At 40.4% G+C, this 26,758-nt stretch overlaps 3 protein-coding genes and 1 pseudogene across 7 annotated transcripts in view; all 4 read right to left on the bottom strand.

The window, feature by feature from the left end:
• Positions 1-885, bottom strand: part of IFIT1B (interferon induced protein with tetratricopeptide repeats 1B) — a 26,360-nt gene extending 25,475 nt beyond the window's left edge. Inside the window, exon 1 of the mRNA XM_081074807.1 lies at positions 716-885. Coding sequence (XP_080930933.1) covers positions 716-720 — 5 coding nt within the window. The 5' untranslated portion in view covers positions 721-885. The remainder of the gene's footprint in view (positions 1-715) is intronic.
• The window catches only part of IFIT3 (interferon induced protein with tetratricopeptide repeats 3), a 14,007-nt gene extending 11,065 nt beyond the window's left edge, over positions 1-2,942 (bottom strand). Inside the window, exon 1 of one of the 3 annotated variants that reach the window (XM_081074804.1) lies at positions 716-2,942. In XM_081074804.1, coding sequence (XP_080930930.1) covers positions 716-720 — 5 coding nt within the window. In that variant the 5' untranslated portion in view covers positions 721-2,942. The remainder of the gene's footprint in view (positions 1-715) is intronic. The other 2 variants (XM_081074806.1, XM_081074805.1) reach the window with 2 other exon arrangements.
• Positions 2,943-3,903: 961 nt separating this feature from the next.
• IFIT2 (interferon induced protein with tetratricopeptide repeats 2) lies at positions 3,904-26,106 on the bottom strand. Of its 2 annotated transcripts, XM_081074809.1 has the most exons (4): positions 25,792-26,106; positions 11,971-12,098; positions 10,950-11,036; positions 3,904-7,180 (listed from the first exon to the last, which is right to left on the bottom strand). In XM_081074809.1, exons 3-4 carry the CDS (start codon positions 10,952-10,954, stop codon positions 5,770-5,772), a joined length of 1,416 nt encoding a protein of 471 aa, XP_080930935.1. In that variant the 5' UTR covers positions 10,955-11,036; positions 11,971-12,098; positions 25,792-26,106; the 3' UTR covers positions 3,904-5,769. The 2 variants fall into 2 exon arrangements, with proteins under 2 accessions (XP_080930935.1, XP_080930934.1); XM_081074808.1 differs by lacking the exons at positions 11,971-12,098; positions 25,792-26,106 and having other exon boundaries at positions 10,950-11,144.
• Positions 15,928-18,013, bottom strand: LOC308508541 (interferon-induced protein with tetratricopeptide repeats 2-like; annotated as a pseudogene). Its single transcript has 2 exons — positions 17,693-18,013; positions 15,928-16,934 (listed from the first exon to the last, which is right to left on the bottom strand). The product of its transcript is annotated as an interferon-induced protein with tetratricopeptide repeats 2-like (transcript).
• Positions 26,107-26,758: the final 652 nt, after the last annotated feature.

Consider the following 26,758-nt stretch of genomic DNA (forward strand, 5'->3'; position numbering starts at 1 on the left):
CCCATCCTCCACCATCCACCTGGCAAACATTGCTTTGCTTTCCATCACCAGAAATTAGATCAGTATTAGAAAAGAGATTAGGTCATTATATTTTGAAGAGAAATTATTTTCTGCTCCTCACCTGCTCTCATCACAGGAATAAAAATCAACTTTAACCTTTAAGTTTGTTTTCATATAAGAAATGGGAAAATGCACATCTGTCAGCATCATTTCTTCTACTTCACATCTTGAAGTGAACAAACTTTCACGGCAAAATTCCCTTCAATGTGAATTGCGTTTGCCCTATCACACTACCGATTCTATCCTTAGTAATATCTGCTGAAAAGAAGTGCTTCCTTTAGAAATGACAAGAAAAAAAATTTTTTTGGTCCTTCAGAGAAAAACAACAAAAACCCATAGTCATTCCTTTAGGTCTAATGTTGAATCAGCAAACTTTGTGCCTGACTAGATCTAACTACCTCTGCCAAGCCTTCCTTTCATCCCAGCTCTCCTGGCTCTCAGCTCCTCCAGCTGTTCCAGTGAACAGTTCTACACGTTTAAGGAGCTGAGGGCACATACCAGAAAAAGCCACAGAAATAAAAAGTGTCCAGACTGATAAAGGCACATTGACTCTGTAAGTAACAGGACAAACTCAGGAACTTGTCTGAATCCTAGAAACTCAAGTTACGATTTGCATTCAAGATCAAAGGTGTTTATGCATTTTTATCTCACTGACCTCATGATGGCAATCTGCTTCTCTGCTGGTCTGAAAAGCTGGGATCCAAGCTGATTTGCTATTCAGAAATCTTCTTAGTGTGCCTCAGGTAAATGCTGAAGGAGCTATATAGAGGGAAAATGGGTGTGGTGGGGAAGGCATCAGCTGATGTTTTCTCCCTGTTTCTGAGTGATTGCCTTTTATGAAAGAGACGAGGAACTGGAAAGTGAAACTGATTTTAAATCAAGAGGAAGAAAAGAAAACTGAAGATTGAGATCTGTTATGACTTACTGAAGTACGTTGTTTAAAATCATGACTCAAACTACATACAGCTCTCCTTCTGACCACATATCTAGGGTAGGTCTCAGAAAACTGCATTTTTAATAAAGTCTGTAGGAGATTCACATAGAGGGGTTTCTGGGACCACCTCCACATGATGTGAAAAGTTGTTCCAGAAATCTTTTTTAAAAGAAACTTCACCAAGTAAATTTATCTGTGGGAGACAATTTGCACCTGGAGACCTGGATTTAATTCTGTATGTTTAGTTTACTAGCTCTGGGGTTAGCAATGAGTCAAATCACTGAGGCTGAATTTTCTTTTTGCCTCATACTAATTATAGGAAACCAATCCCTGGAATAATCCTGGAGCAATTTAAATCTTTGAGATCTAAGGCAATCAATCATTTAGTTTCCCCAGCTGTAAAATGGGAAACAGTGACACATAATATTGTTTAATGGCTGGCTAGCTAGCCGAATAAATTTATGAATTTATGCTTTGAGCTCTAAAGAAGTAATATTATCCTAAGAAATTTTTTTAAATAAAATTTCTGAAGGGTTTCAGAATGAACTTCCCCAAAATGTGCCACGTTGGCATGTGGACTACTGAGGCCACTCTCTTTGAGCTGAGGCCAATTAAGAGCAAGAAAACTCAAGCTTTTACCTCTCTCTTAACTACCTAAAAGAATTTAGATAGGTACATAACAATGCAAACAATCTTAGAGGTTAAAAATAGAAGGTGATAGAAGAAAAGCTAGCTTTTTTAAATATACAATTGTAATAAGAGTACTCATTCTTTTTTAAAAGTTATATTAAAATATAAGTCATATACCAGACAATTCACCCATTTAAAGTACGAAAATAGTCTTAGCATTTCACAGAGCTGGGCAGCCATTACCACAATCAATTTCAGAATATTCTCGTTACCCCCAAAAGAATCCCCACACCTCATTTGCTGTCACCTCCAATCCTAAGATGCCTCCCAGGCTGTAGGCAACCACTAATCTGCTTTTGGCTCTATAGATTTGTCTACTCTGGACATTTCATATAAAAGGAATCATACAGTATGTAACCTTTTCTGACTGGCTTCTTTCACTTAGCATGATTTTGAGATTCCATCTATGTTGTAGCATGTATCAGTGTGGGGACAGAGTCCCAGAGAGCAGTTTCCAGGCTCTCGGCCTCATGTAGAAAGGTGCTGGCTCAGGTAGTAGATGGCCATCAGCTGTGGCTAGTTGGCCATCAGCTGTTACCAGTTAGCCATTAGCCCCTGATGTAACTGCTGTGGTTGCGTTGGTTGGTCAGTTGGTTGGTTGGCAGGCAGAGAAGCGGACGGCAGGTTGCAGGTCGTGTGATCCAGCCTCCAGTGAGACTATAGTGGTATGACTCCTCTACCTATGGCTCCGTGGGTGTTCCTTTTTGGCCTAGCCATATCCTACATCCTTATGTGGGGAGCGGGACTAGAGGCCCCGCAGGGCGCCCCGCACGACAGACAGCCACACTGTAAATCATAAGAAAAACTTCTAATTTGTCAAACCAAATTACTCCCTCTTCTCCAAAATAAAGAAATGATGGGGGAAATGGTAGAGGGAAGAAAGGAGGAAACAGGAGCATATGGTCTCTCGTTGGAACCCACATTTCCCAGGTTGAAATCCAATATACATGGGTGCACATGGAAGGGATGCCAGCATCGTCTTATTTGTGTTATTCTAACCCTGCCACACTGCAGTCACACTGGGCACAGATTGTGTGAGCCAATTGACATGAGGTGGGAAGGAAGATGAAGAGGGCAACTTTCAAGGCAATCTATGACCAGTGACTCGGTTATCTACAGCAATCTGTGATTTTCTTGAGAAGTGTGTGGGTCCTTCTCCAACGGTTGGTTTTCAGTTCCATCATCCAAGGAAGAGGCTCTTCCTCATTCTTCTCTCCGAGTCAGGAGCAGTGTTGTCAGTGGAGTTGCTTTGGCTCATCTAAGCCAAACAGACAGAAAGAATTCATAAGGTCCTTCACACTCAACACAGCATTCGTCTTCCTCTCATTCATACTGCTTCCTCTCCCCACTTCCTCTTCTATTAGTAACTCTCACCCTCCTAATGGCCTTGACTGGAAAAGGCAGAATCATTTTTCCCCCCCTTCTTCCACCTCCCCCACTTCCACTCCAGTTCAAGCCGTTGTTTCTCAGTCTAGTTGTGTAGGACACAGCTCCCTGGCCCATGCTGGTGTTATGAGCCTTGCGCTCCCCCTGGCTGAGGCAGTTGGTTGCTGGTCGTCAGTTGACAGCTCACAGCAGCTCAGGGCAGCTCTCACCAGCTGCCAGCTGCTCAGGCTGGCAGACAGCCGCTCCTGGCAGCACAGGATTGCCCATGGCAGATCTCACCAATCTCCTGCTGCTCATGGCAGCCGGGCTCCAGGGAGAGCTGTTGTTCACTATCTTAGCTGTAGAGGGCGCAGCTCACTGGCCCATGTGGGACTCGAACCTGCGACCTTGGCATCAGGAGCACAGCACTCCAACCACTGGGGCAACGGGGCAGGCCCCTCCAACATGGTTTTGACTGCCTCCAGGATGCGGCATAAAACAGAATTGGGGACACTTCCTCATTTCTCATAATGGAGGTCAAAGGGGAGAGAGAATGTGGATGGAAGATTTAACAGGGAAAAGGGCAGTAGCACATCCACTGTTGGTGTGGGGACAGGGTGTTTGTGTGCACGAGGGTGCATGGCAGTGGGTGTCAGGGTGTAATCTGAAGTCCCGGCATCTTAAGAAGGCTGTAGAAAAAAACAAATGTTCTATTCAGTGACTATGAGGTTAAATCAGTCTGGGTTATTGGAGCCGGTTCATACCCAGTGTGACATTTCGTTTACCCACAGCTGAGTCTGGAAAACTGAAGTTACAGCAAAATTTCAGAAAAACAAGAACATACCTTTGTGTTGCATCACATCTAAGTTATTTATTAATTAAATCTGTGACTTTTTTCAGGACTACATACTGGGCATACACTAATGATCTCAAGAGCACACAACACTATATTTAATGCAGAAAATAACATGAAAACCGTTGTGGCAGTAGTTGGATTTTTTAATTAAAAAAGCCTTGAATTTTATATGAGGTTTGAATTGCTTAATAAAACTGTTAATGTATAAGTTTATTGAAACACATTTCACATATAACATTGTGTCAAGTTAAGGTATACAACATGTTGATTTCATACAATTATATATTATAATGGGATTGCCATTTTTTAATAATTAACACGTCTCTCATGCCATATAATTATTTTTTTTTGTGGTGGAAATCATTAAGATCTGGTGTCTTATCAAAGCTGATGATTATAATACAATATTGTTGTCTATATCCCCTGTGCTGTGCATTAGATCTTCAGGATATCTTTATCTATTATACTAGTTGCAAGTTTCTTCCCTTAAACAACATCTCTTCTATTCCCCCACTTAGTACCAGCCTCAGTTAACCACCATTTCAATTTAAACTAATTCAAACAGGCAAACATTTTGCAAGCCAGAGGGTGACTGACTACTAGCCTCCTGCTGGGTCCACTGACTGTTTTTGGTCACACCAACCTGGTAGGCTAGTCAGATCTACCTAGAGAATCCCAATTGCCCCAAACATAGTATGAATTTGAGGGTTTTCATAAACATTTTCAGAGTTAAAGGAAGTTTTATGTCACCTAATATACATTTCTAATGGGGAGAAACCCTCCATTATTGATGTCATTTCCCAAGACTTTTGTTCTGCTTCTTTCCTATCATCTTGAACCTGGGCTCATCAAAGTTTTTTTTTTGTTTGTTTGTTTTTTTTAACAAAGTAAATCTTCATTCTGTAAAGAAATTTTCCTGACAGAGGCTAAGACAGTGAAAATTTCTCCATATGATTATAATCTACAATGACAAACCAGCATTCCTCTCTCTCTTTTGCCTACTACTCTGTTCCTATGCCTACTGGTGAGACATTCATTTTTCCACACAAGTTTTAAAGAAATGTATTCGTTTGGTTTCTAGCATATTGTACAGAATCCCCGCCCCCCCCCCCTTTTTAATTCTTCACATGTATGACGATTACAGGGAAAGCAGTATGGAGGCAAATTCTCCCCATGTGCCTCTTAAAACTCTTGTACTGTGATTGATTGCCTGACTCCATTTCTTGTCCGAGGTATTTCCCTTCTGGACTGGACCTAGTCTCTGCTCTCTTTTATTCAAACTATGTTCCCACTTCAGTTAACGGGACAATTGAACTCCTGTTGTGTAGGACAGTCTAGATTGAGGATTATCTGTGGTGGGAGAAAGAGGAGGCAGAGTGAGAAAGAGAGGACATACAACCCTATCTAAGCTTGGTTCCCCAGCCTTTGGATGGACATAGCACTTTCCTGTGTAGGATCTCAAATGACTTCAAGGACGGAAAAACATTGCAAAAATGGACCATCATGTTACAGATGTGAGGAATCTGCTTTATATAAACATAGAAACAAACCACTCCCCATGGAGGACGACTAAGAGAAGTCACAGAGTGCACTGCTCCTGAGAGGTCAGTTGGGAAATAGCCCCTTTTTCCAAGACATAGGACCTATCCCCCCAATCTAGTCCCTCTCCCAGAACTCCCTGAGCAATTCAAGTGTTAACTCTTGGCCCAACAGAGTTCTCCCATACTCCTGATCCAGTACTGTGGTCTAGTATCGTAGTCCATGCCTGTGCCATAGCCGTTGTTAAATATTTTGAATACCAACTTGGTGGAGGGGTTTCAGCTCTCTTCCAGCAGTAACCCTATGGACACCATATCCCGATTCCTCATTCCTCAGTTAAAGACGCTGAAGGGACAAGGCGTCCAGAGTCCAAACCCCTCTTGGAGGTGTCTTCTGCAGGCTGCCTTTTCCCATTCAGCTCCTCAAGAAATGCCAAGAGATGCAAAGCCTCAGGATCTGCTCTATTTCTAGAAAGCCTGGTTTTGGCAATTCTTTGCAGTTTGTTTTCCATTTTTTCTGCCTCCTTTGACTCCGGGTTTATTTTCACACCCTCCATAAAATGGTGGGTAGCCTTCTTGTCACACTTCATCTGATACAACTGAAAGTTGCCATATCGCAGATGGAGCACTTGTTTGTCTGCAGGTGAAAGCTCTTTGCTGAATTCTTTTTTGAAGTAATATTCTGCTTCTTCATACTGACCTACCTGTGCATAGAGGCAGGCCAGATAGGAGCAGATGTGGGTGAGATTTCCATGGAGCTCATCAGCTCTCTTTAAATAACTTATAGCTTGTCCTATTAGTTCCTGCAACTCCTCTCTTTTCCCATACATTTCATTCTCTCCTACATTCTGATACTCGTGGATTTTTGCCCTATAACACGCCCCAATTTGGCAATGCAGATAGGCATTGTTTGGCATGTATTCTAGAGCCCTTTTTAACAGTTCTATAGCTTTATCCAGGTCATTCTGTCTTCGATACAGCATCGCGGCAGCACGAAGCACATCGGTTGCATGCGGGGCTTTCTCCACAGCTTCTTCAACTAACCTCTGTCCTTCACCTTCCTCGTTCATCTTCTGCAGCTTCAGAGCCAGGAGGACTTTAACATACTGGTTGTCAGGATTGTCAGGATGCAGCTGAATGGCTTGCTGCAAGACATCAATGGGATTCTGAGGTTGTGGCCATTTATCCAGACGGTAGCTTGAGATCGCCAATCCAGAAGTGAATTCTGGATTCTTCGGGTTCTTCTCCAGACACTTCTCAAAACACACCTTCGCCCTTTCAGTGTTCTTTCTTCCACACTTCAGTTGTGCCCACCCTTCCTCACAATCTATCTCAGGACTCTCAATTCTATAAGGGCTGGAAAACTTCTCGCACACGTGTTTCACCTTGTCTACATAAGCCTGAGCTTCTGAAAGCCTGCCCATGTCGTAGTAGATCCAGGCGTAGTTTCCCCAGGTGACCACACTTCGGATTTCTGCTTGGTCAGCGTGCTCTCGCTGGATTACGGCTTCAGCTTGCCGTAAGCATTCCAGGGCTGCCTCGTTTTGGCCTCTGTGGTGTTTTATGTAGGCCAACAAGTTGTACATGGTGGCTTTGAATCTGCTGCTCCGAAACACGGTTTGGTTACACACTCTATCTTCAAAGTCATCCAAGGAATTTTCTCCCTCTAACAAGTTCCAGGTGAAATGGCATTTCAGTTGCCATAGGCTGTTCTCCAAGGAGTTCTTAGTGGTCTCACTATAGGGAAAAGCAGAAGGATGGACATTTTGAGACATAGCACAGATTCACCGGGTAAGAAATTCTTCTCCTCAGAAAGGGTATGTACCTTTTTCATTTTCTTTCTATATTTTGGCATGTGTTAAATGCATAGGGAAGTAATGATCAGGTGACTGTGGCGAGCAGAAGAATTATAGAGAAGGAAGATGGCTGAGGCACGTTTAACCTAAGTAAGGCAGTTTTTCTTGGGTAACGCTGGCCCTCTGCTTTCTCTTTGTGAGGGTCTCTGCAGAGGCCAAATCTGGGGGAACTGATGTCAGCAGAGGTTTTCAGTATTTTTTAAGAAGTAAGGCTATTTAATCGTTTTTTGTATCTGTTTTTTCCTACCGAGCATTTACCTTTGTAGTTTGAAAATTTTAATCTTGTAAACTTTTCTTCTTTTAATGTTTTGCCATCCTGATTTTAATGTCTTTGTTACCCCTCTCATAGTCAACTCCATTTTATTGTTTGTATTTTTAATTCCTTAATTAAATTCCTTTAATTCCTTAATTTCTCTATTGTTAATCCAAGCCTTTTTATCAAATTAGTTTTGTCTTGTCCTTTTTATTATTTTGACATTCTATATTCTTATATTTTCGAACTTTTCCATTTGAATATTTAAATCTTATTTTTAGTCATCCTTAATTTTTACTCATTTCTCCTACTTTTATACTATTCAACCTCTTAACTTGGTTATTATTATATGTGTTAGCAATCTCTTAAACTTTTGTTTTGGAGTAAATATAATCACTCCCTTAACCCCATCCCCCACAGACTGGTGATTTCTTAATATGTCTCATTGAGTTGATTTATTAATAATTTTGCATTTGTTGCTTTAATTTTCTTTTGAAATGTGATTTTTACTCTCCTGTGGTTTTCTTTAATAACAGGAGGTTAGATGTGTGGCTACAGGAGGCGGCTCACAAGACAGCTAGCATCTTCTCTTATGGGAAATGCTCTTTCTCACTTACTTAAGGTGCCCTTGCAACTCTTCTGGAAAGATTTTCCATTCCCTTTGGTGTTGGGCCTCAAAACAAACAAACAAGCAAGCAAAACCAACCAAACAGAAGCAGCACACAGACAAATAAACAAAAATCTTATCATGAATAACATTGAAGATAAGTAGATTAAAAATCATCCATAGCCCAAAATTGTTTTTCTACATTGCCTATGTATTTTAGTCTCTGAAATGTTGCTTTTTCTCGCTTCAATTTTTTTCGTGGTATATAGTAATTAGCTCTTTTATCAGGAGCTGATATTCTAAATATTATGAATTCTGACATAGACAACTGATAGATAGCTGGGAAGTCATGTAATGTGGCAAGGATCACTTTGGAAGTATTTGTCCAAATGGAAGGTTATATGTCCCATTTTCTTCCTGCTCCCTACCTTTTACTTTTCAGACCCCTCTTCCTTCACCCCCCAATTGATTGGACCGTGGCTGGGTACTCAAACTCAAATGGAAGTGGAAATGGAACTGAGAGAGAGTAAAGGAGCCAGAGGCAGTTTTCACATGTTAAGAAGAGAGCTGTGCGTGCTGGGCGTCTGATGGCGACCGACCGTATTCGGTATTACGTGCTGCAGAGAGAATGACTCCGATGCACTTGGAGAAGACACAGAGTCTCAGTCCCCCAAGCTCCCCAGTGTCCTGTGCTAGTCCTTCTGGGATTGCTGTAGTTCTGTGAGCCATTATAGGAATTTTAAATCAGTTCCTGTTTATTTCTGCTATTCGAAACAAATGGAAACATAACTATCCCAAGCAGAATAAACAAAAATTAGGAAGGAAAACGGGTAGGAGTTGCCACTCACGGAAGGACACTGTGTCCTTTCAAAGCTCTAGGCAGGTCTTGGTGAAGATCCAAGTTGTCTGAGACTCTTGATATGACATGTAGGAGAGGGGACCGGCAGGAGAGTGCCTGGCTTGCTATCTGTATTGTAATGATAGCAGCCTCCTCTTGAAAAATTTGTGTCTGGTGTAATCTGTCTTCCTTCTCAGTGAGGTCACAGGAAGATTTCCTTAAGCACATGAGCTCTTTGGCTCCTTTCTCATTTTACAGAAGAAACAGAGAGAGTAAATACAGTTGAAACTATCTCCAACATATAAAACATGTAGTCAGTTGTGCATTTACAGGAGACATTTGATGTACATACTTACGCAAAATCCCTTTGATCAGCCATTCAAAAGGCATTCAGTTTCACTGTGTGATTATGAATTTTATTTCCACTGGTAAATCAGAAGCTCGTCCCGGATACTTGCTTCCTGGACTCAGACTTGTGAGACTTATACTCCTGATGCCTCTAGAAGTTCTGACTGTTTACACAACAACGATTTTTTTCTTTTGGCCCTGCTTCTGTTCTCAGTGAAAGCCACAATGACACTGCTCACCGAGTTCAGAGCTAATGCTGCCCCCACAGCGTCTGCGAGCAGTACCAGCACCTCTGAGGAGACTGTGAGAAATGCACATTCATCGCCCTCAACTCACAGCTACCAGATCAGAATCTGGGGTGAAGGTGGGGAGTTGAGCCCAGAAATCTGTCTTGAACAAGCTCTCCAGGTTGTTCTTATGTGTGCTCAAATTTGTGAACCACTGTATTTAGAGCACAGGGGCAATGTGTGGTGACAGTGCTTAAAGCTAAACAAGCAAAAAAGAGACGAAGAGAGACGGACAGGTCTGTATTATCAGGGGAAAGATTCTATGAGAAGACTGTGCTAAAATTCTAACAAGTAGAAACAAGGTTTCTAAAGATTCTGTGTTACTATAGAAACACATCTGGAACTATCTCAAATCTTTTTTTTTCTTTCTTTCTATCAGTCGGACTAGCAGGAAAAATACTTTTCAAGAAGAGAGATCAGGAAACTTAGAGAAGGAGGGCAATGTGTCCTCTAGGAAGTTAGTACTGGGACTGGTATCCCTGGATCCTGGAGCTCCCAAGGCTGAGGCTTAAGCGTCCAGTCTGGTCATCCCATTCTCAGATTGGAGAAAATAGCTCCCTTCCTACCCAGTGAGCTAACACTTTCTCCCCAGGGCAACCTTATGTTTCTGGGGTGTGAGAAGGTTTCAGAAGTGGGAACTATTTTCTCCAAGCCCTCTGTCTCCCATTCATACTTCAGATAGCCTCTTAATAACTCTAACCAATCAGAATCTAATTCTTAATAACTCTAGCCAATCAGAATTTTGGGGCAAAACTGTATTTATGTTAAATGAATGACTACATTTTACAGCCCTAATATAAATCTGAGATGAATTCTGAGCACATTAAAAGTGAAGTCCACTTTAACATGGATTGGACTCTGAGTACATGTTAAACAATATCTGCTCAAAGGAGATCTTTTGTTAAATGAGAATCTTATTAAAAGCCCCTCACGTAGTCCTTTCAAATAAGAAACAAAAGAGAAGCAGTCTCCAGGAGCAATTCCCCTGGACCCACCTTTAAAATGAAGCACCCACCTTATTAAATTTCTCTCTGCCCTCTTCCTTCTTGTGTCACTCCTTTCTGAACTCAGCTCTCAGCTTACCCAGTGACAAGCTCTTAGGAAGCTTGATGGGTATGAGGCAGAAAATAATGTAGGAGTAAAGAGGCTAGGATTGGTATAACAAATAGGCAGCCTATGGAGATAAATGCCTGGTGAAAGTTATAAACACAAAAGAAAGCAGTTCGGGAACTTGCCATTTAGGATCATGGCTGCTCAGGATTTGCATTTCACAACAAAATTGATTGGACAGTTTCAACACAATCAGAGAATGCTTACCTCATGGTTACTTCTTAGTTACTTCTCAGCTCTTCTGAATGGCTGCAGTTCAGGCGACTGTGCTCTTCAGAAACCTTCCTCCTCTGCCTTAAATAAAGGTGAAAGAGACCTATATATGGAAGCATAACCTGGTGGAAACATCACCTGGTTCCTTTGCTTTCTGGCAACTGACTTTAGAGAAATAAAATTGAAACCGGAAAGTGAAATAGGCAGGGCTCTAAGAGGAAATGGATGTTGAGTAAGAGCCAAGCCCATTGCCTCCCCCCACCCTTCACCCTCTTATGCAGTGAGTCAGAAGAAGTTTCACTTGGTGAATTGTATTGATATTCTAGATTAGCTGATTTACCAAAAGAGCAGAACTTGGAGAAGGATGCATTTCCCAAGCATCCCGCCTCATTATTGAGATGATAACCCATCTTCACACTGCCTATCCTTATCACCTATATGACTCACAGGCTATTGTAAGGAACACTTATGTGACCTGCACAAGGCAGAGGTTTCTCATCTATTTCATCCACTGCTCAATCTCCAGTTCCTGCAATAATAGCTGGCATGTGTCAGGCATTCAAAAAGTAGTTGTTGCATAAATGAATACATGATGAGAACCGTGGGCTCTGATGTCAGTCTCTCTGGATTGGAAACCGGGCTGCGTTTACATGCTGTAACTGTGGAAATTATTGAACATCTCCATGTTTTAGTATCTTCTCCTGTGAAATGGGGATATTAATCTATCAGTTTACAGTGGTGTTATAAGGATCAAGCGGGTGAATACATGAAATGTTTTTAGAATAATGCCTGGCACACAATAAGTAAATGTGAGTTTTTATTCTAATAGATAACTAAAATCATTGACCAAAGAGATCAGAAGGGAAACTTTTAATGTTTGCCTTTTCCAGAGCTTTAGCTCCTCTGACATTCTATGATCTATCATGATCACTAATTTAAGCCAAACAATTCCTAACATCTCTACACATTCTTGGTTTCCTCGAGCTCCAGAACATTTTAAATCCCTGTGGGTTACCTTGGTATTCAGCACCTGCACACCAAAATTGGCAGCTGTAGTAGTTTATTGTGACAGAGAAAGTGTATTTTCTTTGCTTTTTCCTTATTCATATGCTTCATCACAAAAAAATTACAACGTACATAGACCTAAGGGGGAAAAAGGTATTAATTAGCACCAGGTATCTTTGAGGACAAGAAATTATACAGAGCATAGGTGAAACATATGCTTCAGTGAAACTGAGATTTCTAAGGCAGGTTATTTAGTGTTGGAGAAAGCATTATTTATTGTGGATTTTTCTTCCCAGGGCAAGGTGGAAGCTATGATTCTTGATAATCCTCTACTTTTTTATTAGGATACACAGCTAAGCCTATCCCAATTGGAAATCCTTACTTTTAGGTCTCAGTCAAGAGTTACAAGTTCTAATTCTATTTACAAGTTCTATTATGTATTTCTAGAAATGTGTGTTAAATGTGTAAGAAATGCTGAAATAGGAAACTAGGAACACTGTGGGTTTTGTTTTATTTTTTAGAATTTGCATTCAAGAAAACTATTGGACAGAAGTGTTTCAGTCTTATTAATAAAGATACTAGTAGGGGAGGAGCACAGAAAAAAGACATATTCACTGTGTTTTGAAGCACCTAGAGGTATTGATTCACTCTTTAGAAATCTGCATGTGCCTGTGTATAATGCTACCACAACGGGAGAATCAGCTTATCTAGCAGCTGGGGTAGTGTGAGAATACACAGTGTGATTGCAAAATAGAAACTGGAAAGGAAAACCAACTCTCTCCTTGCAATATTTCTATTGTTAAGAAAAAGGAAACAGTGAGTGTTCTGACCACTCAGGTTATTACAAACATTTATGTGTCCGTGTCCTAGTATTGGCCGTAGACAGCCCCTGTCTCAGCCTAGACTAAGAGAGTCCTTGTTTGCTATTCCCCGAATGAGGAATTCCATCTTAAGGGGCTGCATAAGCTATAAAGTGGTATAATGTACTGATTCTCATATGTCATAAATCAGCAGTAGTATCAGCATCACCTGGGAACCTGGCTCCTCTCTAGACCAAGTGAATCAGCAGTTTCTAGCAGTGGTCAGGTAGTTAAAAAAAAGAAAAGAAAGAAAGAAAACTAAACTAAAGGACTAGGTGAGATTAGATAACTCATGTGTACATGTAATGGTGGGCATAATGACCATAATAAACACTTCCAATTGGAAAAAAGAAACATGGAGGAACCTCAGAGGTCATGCATCTGTAGCAATGATGAAATTCTCTGGCTAGGCACATTGAAGATCTTCTACCCTGGCAATGGTGGAAGTTTCTTAGACCCTGATTCTTCTTACTGATGGGAACTATCTTGCCACTGTTTCCATATCCCTGGCTCCATCCTCTGGAAAGTCCTTTTTTACATTTACTTTCTTAATCTCCTCTCTTCTGCCATGGGTGCTCCCAGAGACTCCTATGTTCATATAGAACCTTATTAATAGTATCCTTTAGGAAAGCATTTATTCAAAACGTTAATGTCCTCAAAGAATGCCTCAAATATTTGTCAATGTTTCATTCTGAGAATAAAAAAGAGTTTTAAATATAAGTGATCATAGAAGCATTGGTAGGTAAAAGAGAGATGAAAAAGGCAACATAAGGGTACCAGAGACAGCAAAGGTAGTCAGAGGATATGTGTGGATTAAGTGTTTTCTGCATGTATATGAATTCCTGATTTTTTCTTTTTTTTAAAATTACCTGTAGGAACATTTCCACCTCTCTCATCAGCCACTTCACCAGGTCTCTGAGAACAAAGCTATTAGGGTACTTCATGGTTTCCAACCAGACTTTGCACCTTCGTTTAGACTCCTTTTGTACTTGCTAAAGGACTACAGGCAGAGATCCCCAAACTTATGCAAAGCCACACAATGTAGGCTAAAATTGCCCCTCCACGTCAGAGAAGGTAAGTATCATTATGAAACAATAACTCCGGCCCCTGCCCTTCTGGACTTTCTAAACTGATTGCAAGTTTAAACTTATATACATCTACTATACAGGAAAAAGTCCTTCAAAATTGCAAAGCACATGGAATGGAGGAATCTATTATTGGGAAATGAGACAACTGAAGGGTGTGAGTGTGTGTTGTCAACAGAAGCACAGTATTGTAGTGTGAACTGTTAAAAGATGTATGCCTTCTATCTTGGTAGACTCTCATGTATCACATTACTTGACATGTATGTATTGGGAGTGCAAGTAAAGGTTGTTGTACGAAAAGTCACTTCCCTAACAGAGAAAGGAGAGTGGGTAGAGCAAATTTCCAGGAGGAGGTGAAATTTTCAAAAATCAGTTTTGATGGATACAATTATGGATCAGTGAAAAAAGTAGGATGGCATTTTGTGAATGTTTGGGGAGCGGATAGTGAGCAGGTGGGTGGTGGTAGAGTTCAAGGCATGGGGAAAGACCTGGAAATAGAGACCGGTCAGTTATGTGCAGTTCCCTGTCTAGAGGCTACTCCAGAGGGTATTTTCTTCTTTCCCAAATAGTCTGTGTGTATTTGTGATATGGTTTTTCTTTTTTCTTTCTCCCTCCTGCCCTTCCTTCCTTCCTTTGGACGATGTTAGCATGCTCTACACACTCTTCTGCACATTTTTAAACTTTTAAATATATCTCCGAGATAGTATTCTATATTTTTACACTTAAAATTGCCTTAGTTTTTTGTTTTGTTTTGTTTTTACAATAGCTGCATGCTATTCCATGTATGAAACACTGAAATTGAATTAATGAGTCCCCTAATGGGGGACGTTTGTTTTCAGTCCTTTGTTATTATAAACAAAGCTTCATGAATATTCCTGTGTGTGTCTCTGCATGCATATGCAAATACAGGATAAATTAAGAAGAGTGAAATCTCTAGCGCAAAGATTCATACACTCAGTAATTATCAAACACATTCTCTCCAGCAATACAATTTATAATCTCAACAGCAGTGCATGATAGAACCTGTTTTCTTACATCCTTATTAGTACACTCCTAGGAGCGTTTGTTGACCAGAGATAGTCTTTCTTGTAGTGTTGATTAGCTTTGTTTGCTCGCAATGAGAGTGACATCGACCATCATTTCATATGTTTAGAAGCCATTTCCCTTTTTTCTCTGTTCCTGACATTTGCCTATCATTCCATTGAGTTTATTTTTTTTATTAACAGGAACTATTTCAGCATTAAGAAAATTAATCTTTATCCAATATCGTGTTGAAATAGTATTTTTAAGTTTGTCATTTATCTTTGGACTTTCTAAATGTATCTCTTCTATACAGTATGTTTTCAATGTAGTTGAACTTAATATTGTATGCCTTTTGTGTTTCATTTCATATGTGCAATTTTCAGACACCATGATAAAAAACAGATTCTCTCAAGGATTCTTGTAGTAATTTTATAATTTTTATTTTTAAACATTTAGAAGTTTGATTTACATGGAATTCATTTTGGAGTGTAATGAGCGAGGAAAGAGGACCAGTGGTCAGAGGTGTTATATTCGCTCAGCAAATACTGAGTGTGTGTTGTGTGCCAGGCCATGGGCAAGGCATTGGGGGAGAGTCAGGGAATGTGGAGAAACCACATCACATAGTCCCAAAGCAAGTGCTTTCTCTCAAAGAAATTTTTGCTCAAAATATCTGTATGACAGAAGAGAAGTGATTCTGAATTTCCAGATCTCTATGAGAGAGTTTTTGGAACCTGGAAAAAGAGACAAAAAAATGAAAAGCCCAGCCATTTGGCCCAGCTCCTCTGAGTTGTGGTTTATCTGTCTCCCCATTTCCCTCCCCTTCATGAGCACCAAACCAGGCCTTCTACCCTTCTTTCTTGCTCTCTGTTTCCTCTCTCTGAAGCCCAGAGGCCTGGTTATAGACTCCCTCTAGGGCCTTCTGCTCTTCTGAGTGGTGGGCCCCTCCTGCACCCTCTACCATTTCCTTACTTCCCTTCTAGCCAGGGAGGCAGAAGGGATTCATCTGCTAAGGTCTGTGCCTGGATTGTCCAACAGGCATCCCGGATTTCTCTCAGAACTGTCAGCTGTTGGTTGCTGTTTTCTATTCAGTTGACGAATGGATCTAGAGAGTAGCCAAACCACAGTGTCTGAGGCATTTTCAGAGCATCATTTATTGGCGATTCTTCTTAGGTTTATGATCAGCTTTTCCTTCTCATTCAATGTCCCATTGATGTTCAAGCCCTCCGGGTAATGGTGGATGACAGTGTCATCGCACATCCTCTGGTACTGCTGAAAGTTGCCATACCTCACATGGAGCACTTGTCTCTCCACTGGAGTGAGGTCCTTACTGAATTCTTTCTGGAAGTACTATTCTGTCTCATCATACTGGCCCATTATGGCATAGAGGCAGGCAAGAACTGTGCAGGTGTATATTCAACTCAACAACTTTCTTAAAATGATCCACAGCATTTTCCATCATTTCCTGTAGCTCTTCTTTGTCCTCATTAGTTGAACACTTTCTTGACCTCTGTATTTTTTTGCTCTGTACCAGCATCTGATCTGGAGATGTTGGTAGATGTTGTTTGTCTCTGATTCTAAAGCTTTTAAAAGTAATTCTATAGCTCTGTCCAGAGTACCTTTATTGCAGTAATATTTGGCTACACTGCAGAGTACATCAGTTGGACATGGTGTTTTCGTCAAGGCCTCTTCCCTAGCTTGTCTCCTTCTGCTTTCTTCTTGATCTTTTGAAGAGTCAGAGCCAAGAGAACATTAATATACTGGTTGTCAGGATTCAGCTGGGTGGCCCACCTCAGAAGGTGAATGGTGGTCTCTGTTGGTGCTTTATCACCCAGACGATAGAGTGTGATTGCCAATCCTAAGGAGAACTCTGAGTTGGTGGGTTTCTTTTCCTGAGCCTTCTCAAAACACTCCTTAGCCTACTCATAATAATTTTCTCCCCATTTTAAAAGTGCCCACCCTTCTTCACAGTCACTTGGGGGGCATTAAACTCTGTAGGAGCTCACAAACTTCTTCCCCCCTTCACTGTGGTTCAAGCCATTGTTTCTCCGTCTAGTTGTGTAGGACACAGCTCCCTGACTCATGTTGATATTATGAGCCTGAGGCAATCGGTTGCTGGTAGCCCACCGGGCAGCACTCAGAAGCCCAGAGCAGCTCATGCCAACCTCCAGCTGCTCACAGCAGCCCACCTCCAGGGAGAGCTGTTGTTCACAATCTTAGCTATAGAGAGCACAGCTCACTGGCCCTCGTGGGAATCGAACCAGCGACCTCAGCATTAGGAGCACGGCACTCCAATCACCTGAGGCAAACTTCTTGCTAAGATTTCCCACCTTTTCTTTTCTTTTTAACTTTTTTTAAAGATTTTTTATTTGGGAAGGGGAACAGGACTGTATTGGGGAACAGTGTGTACTTCCAGGATTTTTTCCAAGTCAAGTTGTCCTTTCAATTGTAGTTGTGGAGGGCGCAGCTCAGCTCCAGGTCCAATTGCTGTTGTTAGTTGCAGGGGGCACAGCCCACCATCCCTTGGACCGGCAACCTTGTGGTTGAGAGGATGCGCTCCAACAAACTGAGCCATCAGAGAGCTCAGCGGCAGCTCAGCTAAGGGTGCCCTGTTCAATCTTAGTCGCAGGGGGAGGAGCCCACCATCCCTTGCGGGAGTCGAGGAGTGGAACCAGCAACCTTGTGGTTGAGAGCCCATGGGCCCATGTGGGAATTGAGCTGGCAGCCTTCAGAGTTAGGAGCACAGAACTCCAACCACCTGAGCCACCAGGCTGGCCTGATTTCCCACCTTTGCAATGTAAGCCTGTGCTTCCTGAAGTCTGCCCATGTGATAGTAGATGTAGTTTCCTCAAGTGAGCAGACTTCGGATTTTGCCTTGGTGGGCATGCTCATGCAGGATAAACTCCTCTGCTCACTGTAAGTATTCCAGAGCCATCTCATTCTGCTCTCTGAGGTGTGTACCATAGGCAAACAGACTGTACATGATTGCTTTGAATACTGTGTTTAGAAACTTCACCCAATCACACACTCTGTTTTCTAAATCCTCTAAGAAACTTTCTTCATCATGTAAATTCCAGGTAAAATGGCATTTCAGTTATGGTAAAATATGTTTGGTGATTTGACAATAGGGGAAGAAAAGAGAACATTTTGGTATGTGAGTGAGCTGACATATAAAGTAACTGATTGGAGCATAGCCACCTGACCATTTCTGAGAAGGGGTTAAACATATAGATATAAAAATAAGCAACCTTACAGTCCTTTAGTCATCCTCAAGTACTAGTAATGTAAGCCATGAGTCTTGTGGCCTCTTCTGCATGCTGTTCCAAGTTGCCTAGGAGGAGGTGGTGTGGTGTGAGCATATCACATGATGAATCAGACAGGGAGAAGGATAAATTCTTGTACTAATAAAGGGAGCTGGCACTCATCCTGAAGAATTTTGGCTGCAAATAAGCTCAGCAGTCCTGGTCAGTCCTGGTCAGGACATGTGCAACAGATTATTCCTGTCTACCCAGATTAGATTCGTTCCTAGATTTGACTGAATAGTTAGTTTTTCCCCACCACTCTTTCTAAATGAATGCATATCAGTTAGGGGGCAAAAGGGGAAGAGAGAGTGAGAATGGAAGACAAACGCATGTCCACACAGAGTCAGGAAGAGGGGAAGGAAAGAGGAAAGGGTGAGAGAGAATCGTTTGCTTTTGGCAAGTAACCATCCCCAGGGTAGATGACCACATTTATAAGTAAAGAGGAATGCTCACAGATTCACTCTATGCCCAAATAATGATTTTGATTTTCAATGTTATATTTGAATCTACGTTGTTGTATAATATTTTGAATTTTTTTTTTTTTTTTACCTCCTGGAGGTACACAGTATGTTCTCTTCTCACTAAGTAGCAGGTGTGCGTTTTAAGGATGTTTATGTAACATGCAGAGGCATGTTAATTGGTATGAGGAGATGTTCAAGCTCTATCACTAAGACAAATGCAGGCTATCATGTGTTCTATCATATGTAAAATATAATAGAACCTTGAGAAACAAGATAGATAATGATAAAAAAACACACCAAGAGGTAACATATATTGAGTACTAATCACATGCCAGACACTATTCTAGGGGTTTTACTTGTATTAACTCATATAATCCTCACAACAACCCTAAGTGGCAGGAGCTATTATTATCCCCAATTTGCAGATGGGGCATTAAGTAACTTGCTCAGGGTCGTATAGAATGGCAGAGATAGAATTTCAACCGAGGCAGTCTAGCTTCAAAGCTTACACTCTTAAATACTAAACGTAATCACTTGTTAATCAAATATTTGAAATACAAGTACACACACATATGAATATATATATATATATATATATATATATATATATATATATATATATACACACACACACACATATGTGTATCCACAAATGTTTGTTGAACAAGTAAGCAAATTTATGTAGCTATCTATATCTTTATCATTCATTTGTTCAACAGATATTGGGCCAGGTACCATTTTATGTACTATTGATATAGCAACGAAGAACACAGACAAGTCCTTGCTATATCTCAGCTCGCCTTCTAGTGGGAGAAGACAGCAATAAACTACACATGTGGGACCATCCAAGAAAATACCCTTGTATGACACTATCCAGTCATGATTACTGCTCTTCTGATGAAATTAAAACCAAGAGTATTGGTCAGGAGTTGCCTGGGTATGTGATTGGGGGTAGGGGGTGGGCTAGAGTTACTGTAGGTAGAGTAGTTTGAAAAATACTCTCTGAGGAGGAAACATTTAAGATGCAACCTAAATGACAAGAAAAAACTAGGTATTCAAAGACCTGGAGGATGGGGGCCACCTTTCGAGGCATATAGAAGAGCAACTGCAAAGGCTCTAAGGCAGAAATGAACTTGGCGTATTTAAGAAAAAAAGAAGGCTGATATGGCTAATGCAAGAGGGAGAGTTATATGAGGTAAGTTAGAGAAACAGATAGGGACCAGATCACATTGGAACCTGTCATATGGAATAAGGAGGCCTGGATGTTGTTCTAAGTGACGTAGAAAGCCAATAGATGGGGTGTGTATTGGGGGAGAGTTTAAGCAGAGGAGTGACTTGATTCCATGTATATTTGAAAAGATCATTCTGGCTGCTGTATGGACAATGGAAGTCAAGTGTGGAAATTGCTAGACTAGTTAGGTCGCTATTGCTGAGGTCCAGGCAAGGAGTGATATAGGCTAGGCCTAGTATGATAGCAGAAGACATCGAGAGAAGTGACACATTTAGGGCATATTTTTGCAGGTACAATCAACAGGATTTGCAGATGATTGGATCTAGGAAATAAGGTAAAGAGAGAAATTAGGATTATAGTAAATTTTTGGCTTGAACAACTGGATTAACCATGGTAACACTTACTGACATGAAGAAGACAACAGGAGAAGTAGATTTAAACAAGAGCTCTGTTTTCAAATTGCTAAAATGAGGTACCTATTGAATATCTAAGGGGAGGTGTAAAGACAATAATTGGATATATGAGTCAAGAATTCAGAGGTCAAGGCTGGCGTGATAAATCTAGAAGTCTTCAGCATCTAGGTAGTTCTGAAAGCCTTCTGTCTGAGTGTCATTACCTATAGAAAGAGTGTTCGTATGGTAGCTGTAAAAGAGAGGGCATGCCCAGACAGAGCCTTGGGGTACAGTGACATTCAGGGATTGGATGGAGGATGAGAAGCAGCAGAAGAGGCTAAGAAGGAGTGGTCGGTGAAGGAAAAAGAAAACCAGAAGTGGTGCTGCCCTATGAACCAGCAAGAAAAAAAAAAGTTTCAAAGAGGGAATGGTGAAGTTAGTTTTTGGGAAAACAAAAGCTAGGGCAAAAGTTAGGATAGAAAGGGAAGGACACCAATTAGGAAAGAAAAGTAACCACTGGATTTGGCAACATGTTGATCATTGGTAACTTTGTTAAGAGATGGGTGTCAAGAGTGATGGAGGCAAATGCTCAGTTGGAATGAATCGAAGAGAAAATGAGAAATGAAGAGACAATTCTAGGAAGTTTCACTGTAACAGAGAAACTTGGGAGGGTACAGCTGGAGATAGCTGAGGGGAGATCATTTCTGAAACTGGGTGATAGTAGTGAATGTTTATATGCTAATGGGAGTGATTTAGTAGGGGTGACACAAAAGAGCTGATAGTTAATTGCTGGAAAGAAGTGTTTGAGTAGGTGACATGGGATGTGAAGGAGAACTAAATTGTGATACTTCACTTGTTTTTTCTTTTTTTAACAGTAGGGATAATTCTTCCAAAATCACAGAAGGGAAGTGAGGCTGAGGGCACAGATTTAGGCAGGCTGAAGATTTGGCAGTGATAGATGAGGGTGGTTTGATACGTTTCCTTCTTAGGGAAAATAAACTCCAAAACTCTAGCAATACGTTTCATTTTTATTTACCTTTGTGTTTCTCTTTCCCTAAGATTTTGCTTTTGAGCATGTATTTATGAAAATCAAGTAATGTTTGTGTCATAAGTTCATGGAATCAGTACTAGATGGTTTCCATTTGCCCTTCAGATCCAACCTCCATCCTTCTCCACCAACCTTTATAGACATCAGTGAGATCCCGTCTCTGGCTTTCCAGTGGATTTGGCCAAAAGGAGATGTAACAAGAGATCAGAGAGAGGGAGCAGTGTCCTCAAATATTTACTTCTGGGCGTCCACTTTGCAGAACTTCCTTCTATTGAAGTCCACAGTTGCTGTCAGTTGGCCCCGCTGTCAGTTTACAACTCTGTTTTTAGTTCCTGTAACTTGTCCCCTCTCTGGTTCCTTGTCTATGTGAGATAATCTGGGTGGGCCTGGTTCAATCAGGCTTTCAGTTGAAAGGCTTTAAGACAGAGCTGAGGCTTCCCTAATGAGGAAATTCTGCCTGTAGACAGCAGCTGATGCACGCGCCCCAGAGTTCCAGCCTGTCTTTCTTGACAGCTTGTCCTATTTGGACTTGGATTTGGACTTGACTAGCTAGCCCTCAGAATCACATTGGCCAATTCATTGCATTAAAGCCATCTATATATATCTATATATATCTATATACATATATCTATATCTATATATCTCCATATTATATATCTCTCTCTATATTGTATATAATATGCATATATATATATATATATATATATATATATATATCACACTGCTTCTGCTTCTCTGACTGATACAAGGGTTTATGAACAATGGATGTTAATTGCAGGATTAGTTACAATGGCTTAAAAATTTAAACAAACTAGATGATGGTTCATAAAAAAAAATTTAAATGTATTATGGGACTATCAATTGAAAACCTGAGTCTGTTTTAGCGCTCTCCTTAAATCCTACTAAAATGACAGTTTGTGAAGGCTTAAATCTATTAGGAAAAAAGAATAGAGAACGCAAAGGCAACAGAATCTTGGAAACTCTGAAAGAGCTAGAGAAGTGGTAATTCCTTATGGTGTACTAAACCTGAGGAAACTACATCTGTCAGCAGTGGGGGAAATGCAAGAATCAACCCAATTTATAATGCAGAATTCCCAAAAGGCTAAGGAATTAGTGGCACGGAGGGGCTGTATAAGTGTGTGTGTGTGTGTGTGTGTGTGTGTGTGTGTGTGTGTGTGTGTAAACTGGAGCTGAGATAAGAGAATTGATTAATAGTTTAAGAAGAAGCTGTACCTATAGACTCTGCCTGTGATCCCTGCAATTCCCACTTCCTAATCTAGGCAGAAGATTGTAGGCTTATTCTATAAAGAGGATAAAAATAGAGGTGCCTTGGTTGGGGATTATAGGCACAGTTGAAGTCTGAGACACTACACTAAGAATACAAGGGTTAGATAAGTGTTACATATTGAATTTTGAGAGCACGTCTTCTTCCCAACTCAGCTCCAAAAATACTATAGCCGGGTTGATTCCCTCCAGGGAAGAGATGAGAAGACAGTTATGGAGGGAATCACGGAAGTCCAAGAGAAAAAGCTTAAAGATACAAACATCAAGGTTCTTCAATAAAATGGCGCAGTGAAATCACCTTATAAGGAATCCCAGTCATCAAGCCCCAAGCTTCACGCCAGCTTTTTTGTGTTTCAGTATTAATTCTAAGCTGGCATCCAAGTATCCCCAGACATTTTGAAAAGCCTTTAATATGGAGGACATCAGCTAAAAACAAGCAAATGGTAAAATTGACTTGAAGGGAGAAGAAGAATTAAAACAACAACACAACAACAAATAAACTATCATCAATAAGTTGAGATATTGAAAAAGATATTGTATCTGTAAAATTGAAACAACTTCTATGAAAAAAAAATGAAGCTTTAAAAAACTTGGAAGAACTTTTGGAAATTAAAGCAATAATTCAAGAAATGAATTGGAAAGAAAGATTGGAAGAAAAGTTAGAAAAAATTAGAAAAAAATATTTCAAATAGTAAAACAAACAGATAAAAACAGGATAAATAGGGCATATAAAATATAAAAATTAGAGGATCAGTCTATGAGGACCAACATCGAAATAATAAGAGCTCTAGAGAGGTTAAAGAAAATGAAAGAAATAAAAATTATTCAAGAAAAATCCAATAAAATGTCCCTGTGCTGAAAGCTAAACATTTCCAAATGGATAAAAATAAACTTTTACCAATTACATGATGGTAAACTTTTATGACACTGGTGACAAAGTGAATTCTACAAGTTCAGGAAGGTGGGGTGGGGGGAGTATTTATATTAAAAAATAAGAATCCAAATGTTATTGGACTGCTCTACAACAGTACTAAAACTTAGAGGGCAATGAAGAAATGCCATCAAAATACTATAGGAAAAAAATTTCTAACTTAGAATTCTAAATATAGCCAAATAGTTATTTAAGTGGGGAGAAAGAATAAATACATGTAAGTAAAAAAAATTCTTTACATGCACTGTTTGTTCCCCAGGAAGCTGAGAGGAGATTTCCCATCAAAAGTTGGAGTAAACCCAGGTAAATAAAGAAATGCGATTTGGGAAACACAGCATCCAGTGCAAGAGAAGTTCTCCTGCAAGAGGAAATATTTGCTACTTTGCAACAGGCTTAAAGAGCCACAGGTGCAGACAGCAGTAGGTAAAATGTCCTGTGAGGGATTTCCACAGAAATCACGTGTGAAAATGACAGCTTACCTAATGTCTAAAAAAATGGAGTAGAGATTTATTCAACTAGAGGAGGATTTGGGGATGATATGGAGGCAAGTACTTAGAAACCTAAGAAAAGAAACAAAGAACAGAACCACTTTTTTGTTTATTTGTTTCCTTTAACTTCAGAGAAAACGAGACAAATCACAGGCAAAGAAAGTCACTGTAGTACAGAACATGGCTCAGTTGCGAATAGCATTTATGTGCTATTTAAATTCCGAATAGTAATCTAACCAAAGTTACAAATGATATTGGGATGGGAGGATGTGGGAGAGATGTGTGTGTGTGTGTGTGTGTGTGTGTGTGTGTGTGTGTTGGAGGGAGTTCTACAGTAGAAAGTCAAAAGATAATGTCTAAATTTTTAAAAAACTCCAGAATTTTCCATATACGCATATTATTTAAGTATATGGCAATAAATAATAAATAACAGAATTACAAATGGTTACCTCTGGGGAGTGGGAAATAAGGTAGGATGGTGGTGGGGAACGGCTATTTCTCCTACTTTGTAGATGGCGTTGACTATTTAAGTGGTTGGAATGTATAAATTTGATTAAAATATAAAAGAAGACATCAGAAGGGAAACAAGGGAGGAAGAAAAGGGAGGGGAAGGAAGGTGCAAAGAAGGGAAGGAAAAAGAAAATGAGAGAGGAAAGAAGGAAAGAAAGAAGGATTTCATAGGGGGAGGGAGGAGAGAGGGAAGAAAGAACAAAAGGAAAGAAAGAAGGTAAAGAAATCATGATACATCCATACTTTGCAACATTATTATGAAGCCTTCAACACTCATAATATTGAAAAATTTTAATGACATGGGAAACTTCTCACAATATAATGTTAAGGGAAAAGATAAGATGAAACTATATGTAACATATACCCTCGACTTTAAAAAAATATTTTTTCTCCAAAATCTGTTTCATAAAGTACATATATATCAAATGTTGAATTTATTTCTGGTTGGTTACCTAATAGATGATATGAATTTTCCCTTTATATTAGCTGGTATTTACCAAAGTTTTTAAGTATGCTGATAGTATTTTTATCCTGAAAACAGTCCTTCATAATTTTAAATTTTGTTGTTGTATGTTTGTTTAAAGATCTCGGAGGATTAAAAACAAAACAGAAAAGGGACAATGGGCACCAGGATGGATCAAGCCCAGCTTCTACGGAGGCTTTGGGGGACCTTGCAGATGGTAGATTTTGGTTTAGTGCCTGACTGTGCTGCTTGGGGTAAGAATTAGTTAAATCCAGCCCATCCTTTACGAGGACAGCCAATGCTGAGCTCTGACAAAGATGTAGGCTTCCTTTGAAAATTATAATTAAATAACCCAAACTCCTGACTTTTCCTTTCAAATGAAAGACAGAAAAATAAAAGCCCTTAAGAACATTTCTTCCTGGTTTGCCTCCTTAACTGATGAAAATTTGCCTGCCACAAAAATGAAATAAATTTGCCCCTCCCCATCCCCAGAGCCTCCTGCACCCCTTCCTTCCCGCTCTAGCCTCTGCTCATTTCCTGGATAGAGCTTCAAAAAGCTTCCATTAGGGAGAGACTGTGTGAGTCTGGAAATGCTACAGAATATAAAATGCAGAAACAATTGTTATTTGGATTAAGGTTTGTTAAATATTTAAGCAGATGCTGCAGTCTAGCCCTTAAAAAAAAAATCTGTCTTGAAATTTGCCAAGACACTAAGCATAATTTCAAGGGATCAATACAAGAAAAGAAAGCCTTTACCTCATGGTCGTCAGCAGAGTGCTGCCCAGCTGACCTGCAAAGGCTGATTTGCTCCTCAGAGTCTTCCTGAGCTGTCTGCAGATGCCTCAGAATCTGCAGAATCTTTTCCAGAATCTGCAGAATCTTTTCCAGAATCTGCAGAATCTTTCCCAGAATCTGCAGAATCTTTTCCAGAATCTGCCTGAGCTGTCTGCAGATGCCTTAGAATCTGCAGAATCTTTTCCAGAATCTGCAGAATCTTTTCCAGAATCTGCCTGAGCTGTCTGCAGATGCCTGAGGACAAGAAGCACCCGTGCTGTTGATGAACCTTTGTGTGTATTTGCAAATACGGCACAGAAATTTATCTGGGCAAGCACAGCCAACTTTCAGCTACCATGGTTTCCTGCTGGGGGAAAAGGAGACTCTAGCAAGAAGAATTTTGATCTTTCTGGTTAGGAACTCAACTAGAATGAAATGATTTTAGAAGAAGGCTGTGTCAGGAAGTTCAAGGTAGAGGAAAATTTACCAGCGGGAGGACCGGAAATGTAGCAGATAAAGAACTAGAAATCTAGGTGACCCCTGGACTTGCGTGGCTTCAGGAGAGCAGCTGTCACCAGTAACACCACTAACTAATATGGATTGAGAATCTTTGCTCAGGGCTTTATAGGACTCGCCTAATTTGTTCCATTTGACACCCATGTAAGACATGGCCATTTGCCTCAGGACTAAGAGAAGATTGAGACAGCTTAGGCAACATGCCCAAGGAGGCAAGTCTAGGTCTGACTGACTCTAGCACATCACTTGTTTAGCTGTGGGGTGTCAGAGCAAGGACTTTCTGCATCTAAACTACATGGGTTCACTTATCACTGTTGGTGCTAATGTAAATCGGTACAGCCATTACAGGAAACAATATGGAGTTTCCTCGAAAACTTAAAAATGAAACTACTGGATGATCCAGCCATTCTTTTTCTAGGTATACATCTGAAGG

Source organism: Rhinolophus hipposideros (genome assembly GCF_964194185.1).
Source record: "Rhinolophus hipposideros genome assembly, chromosome: 15".
Taxonomy (NCBI): Eukaryota; Metazoa; Chordata; class Mammalia; order Chiroptera; family Rhinolophidae; genus Rhinolophus; species Rhinolophus hipposideros.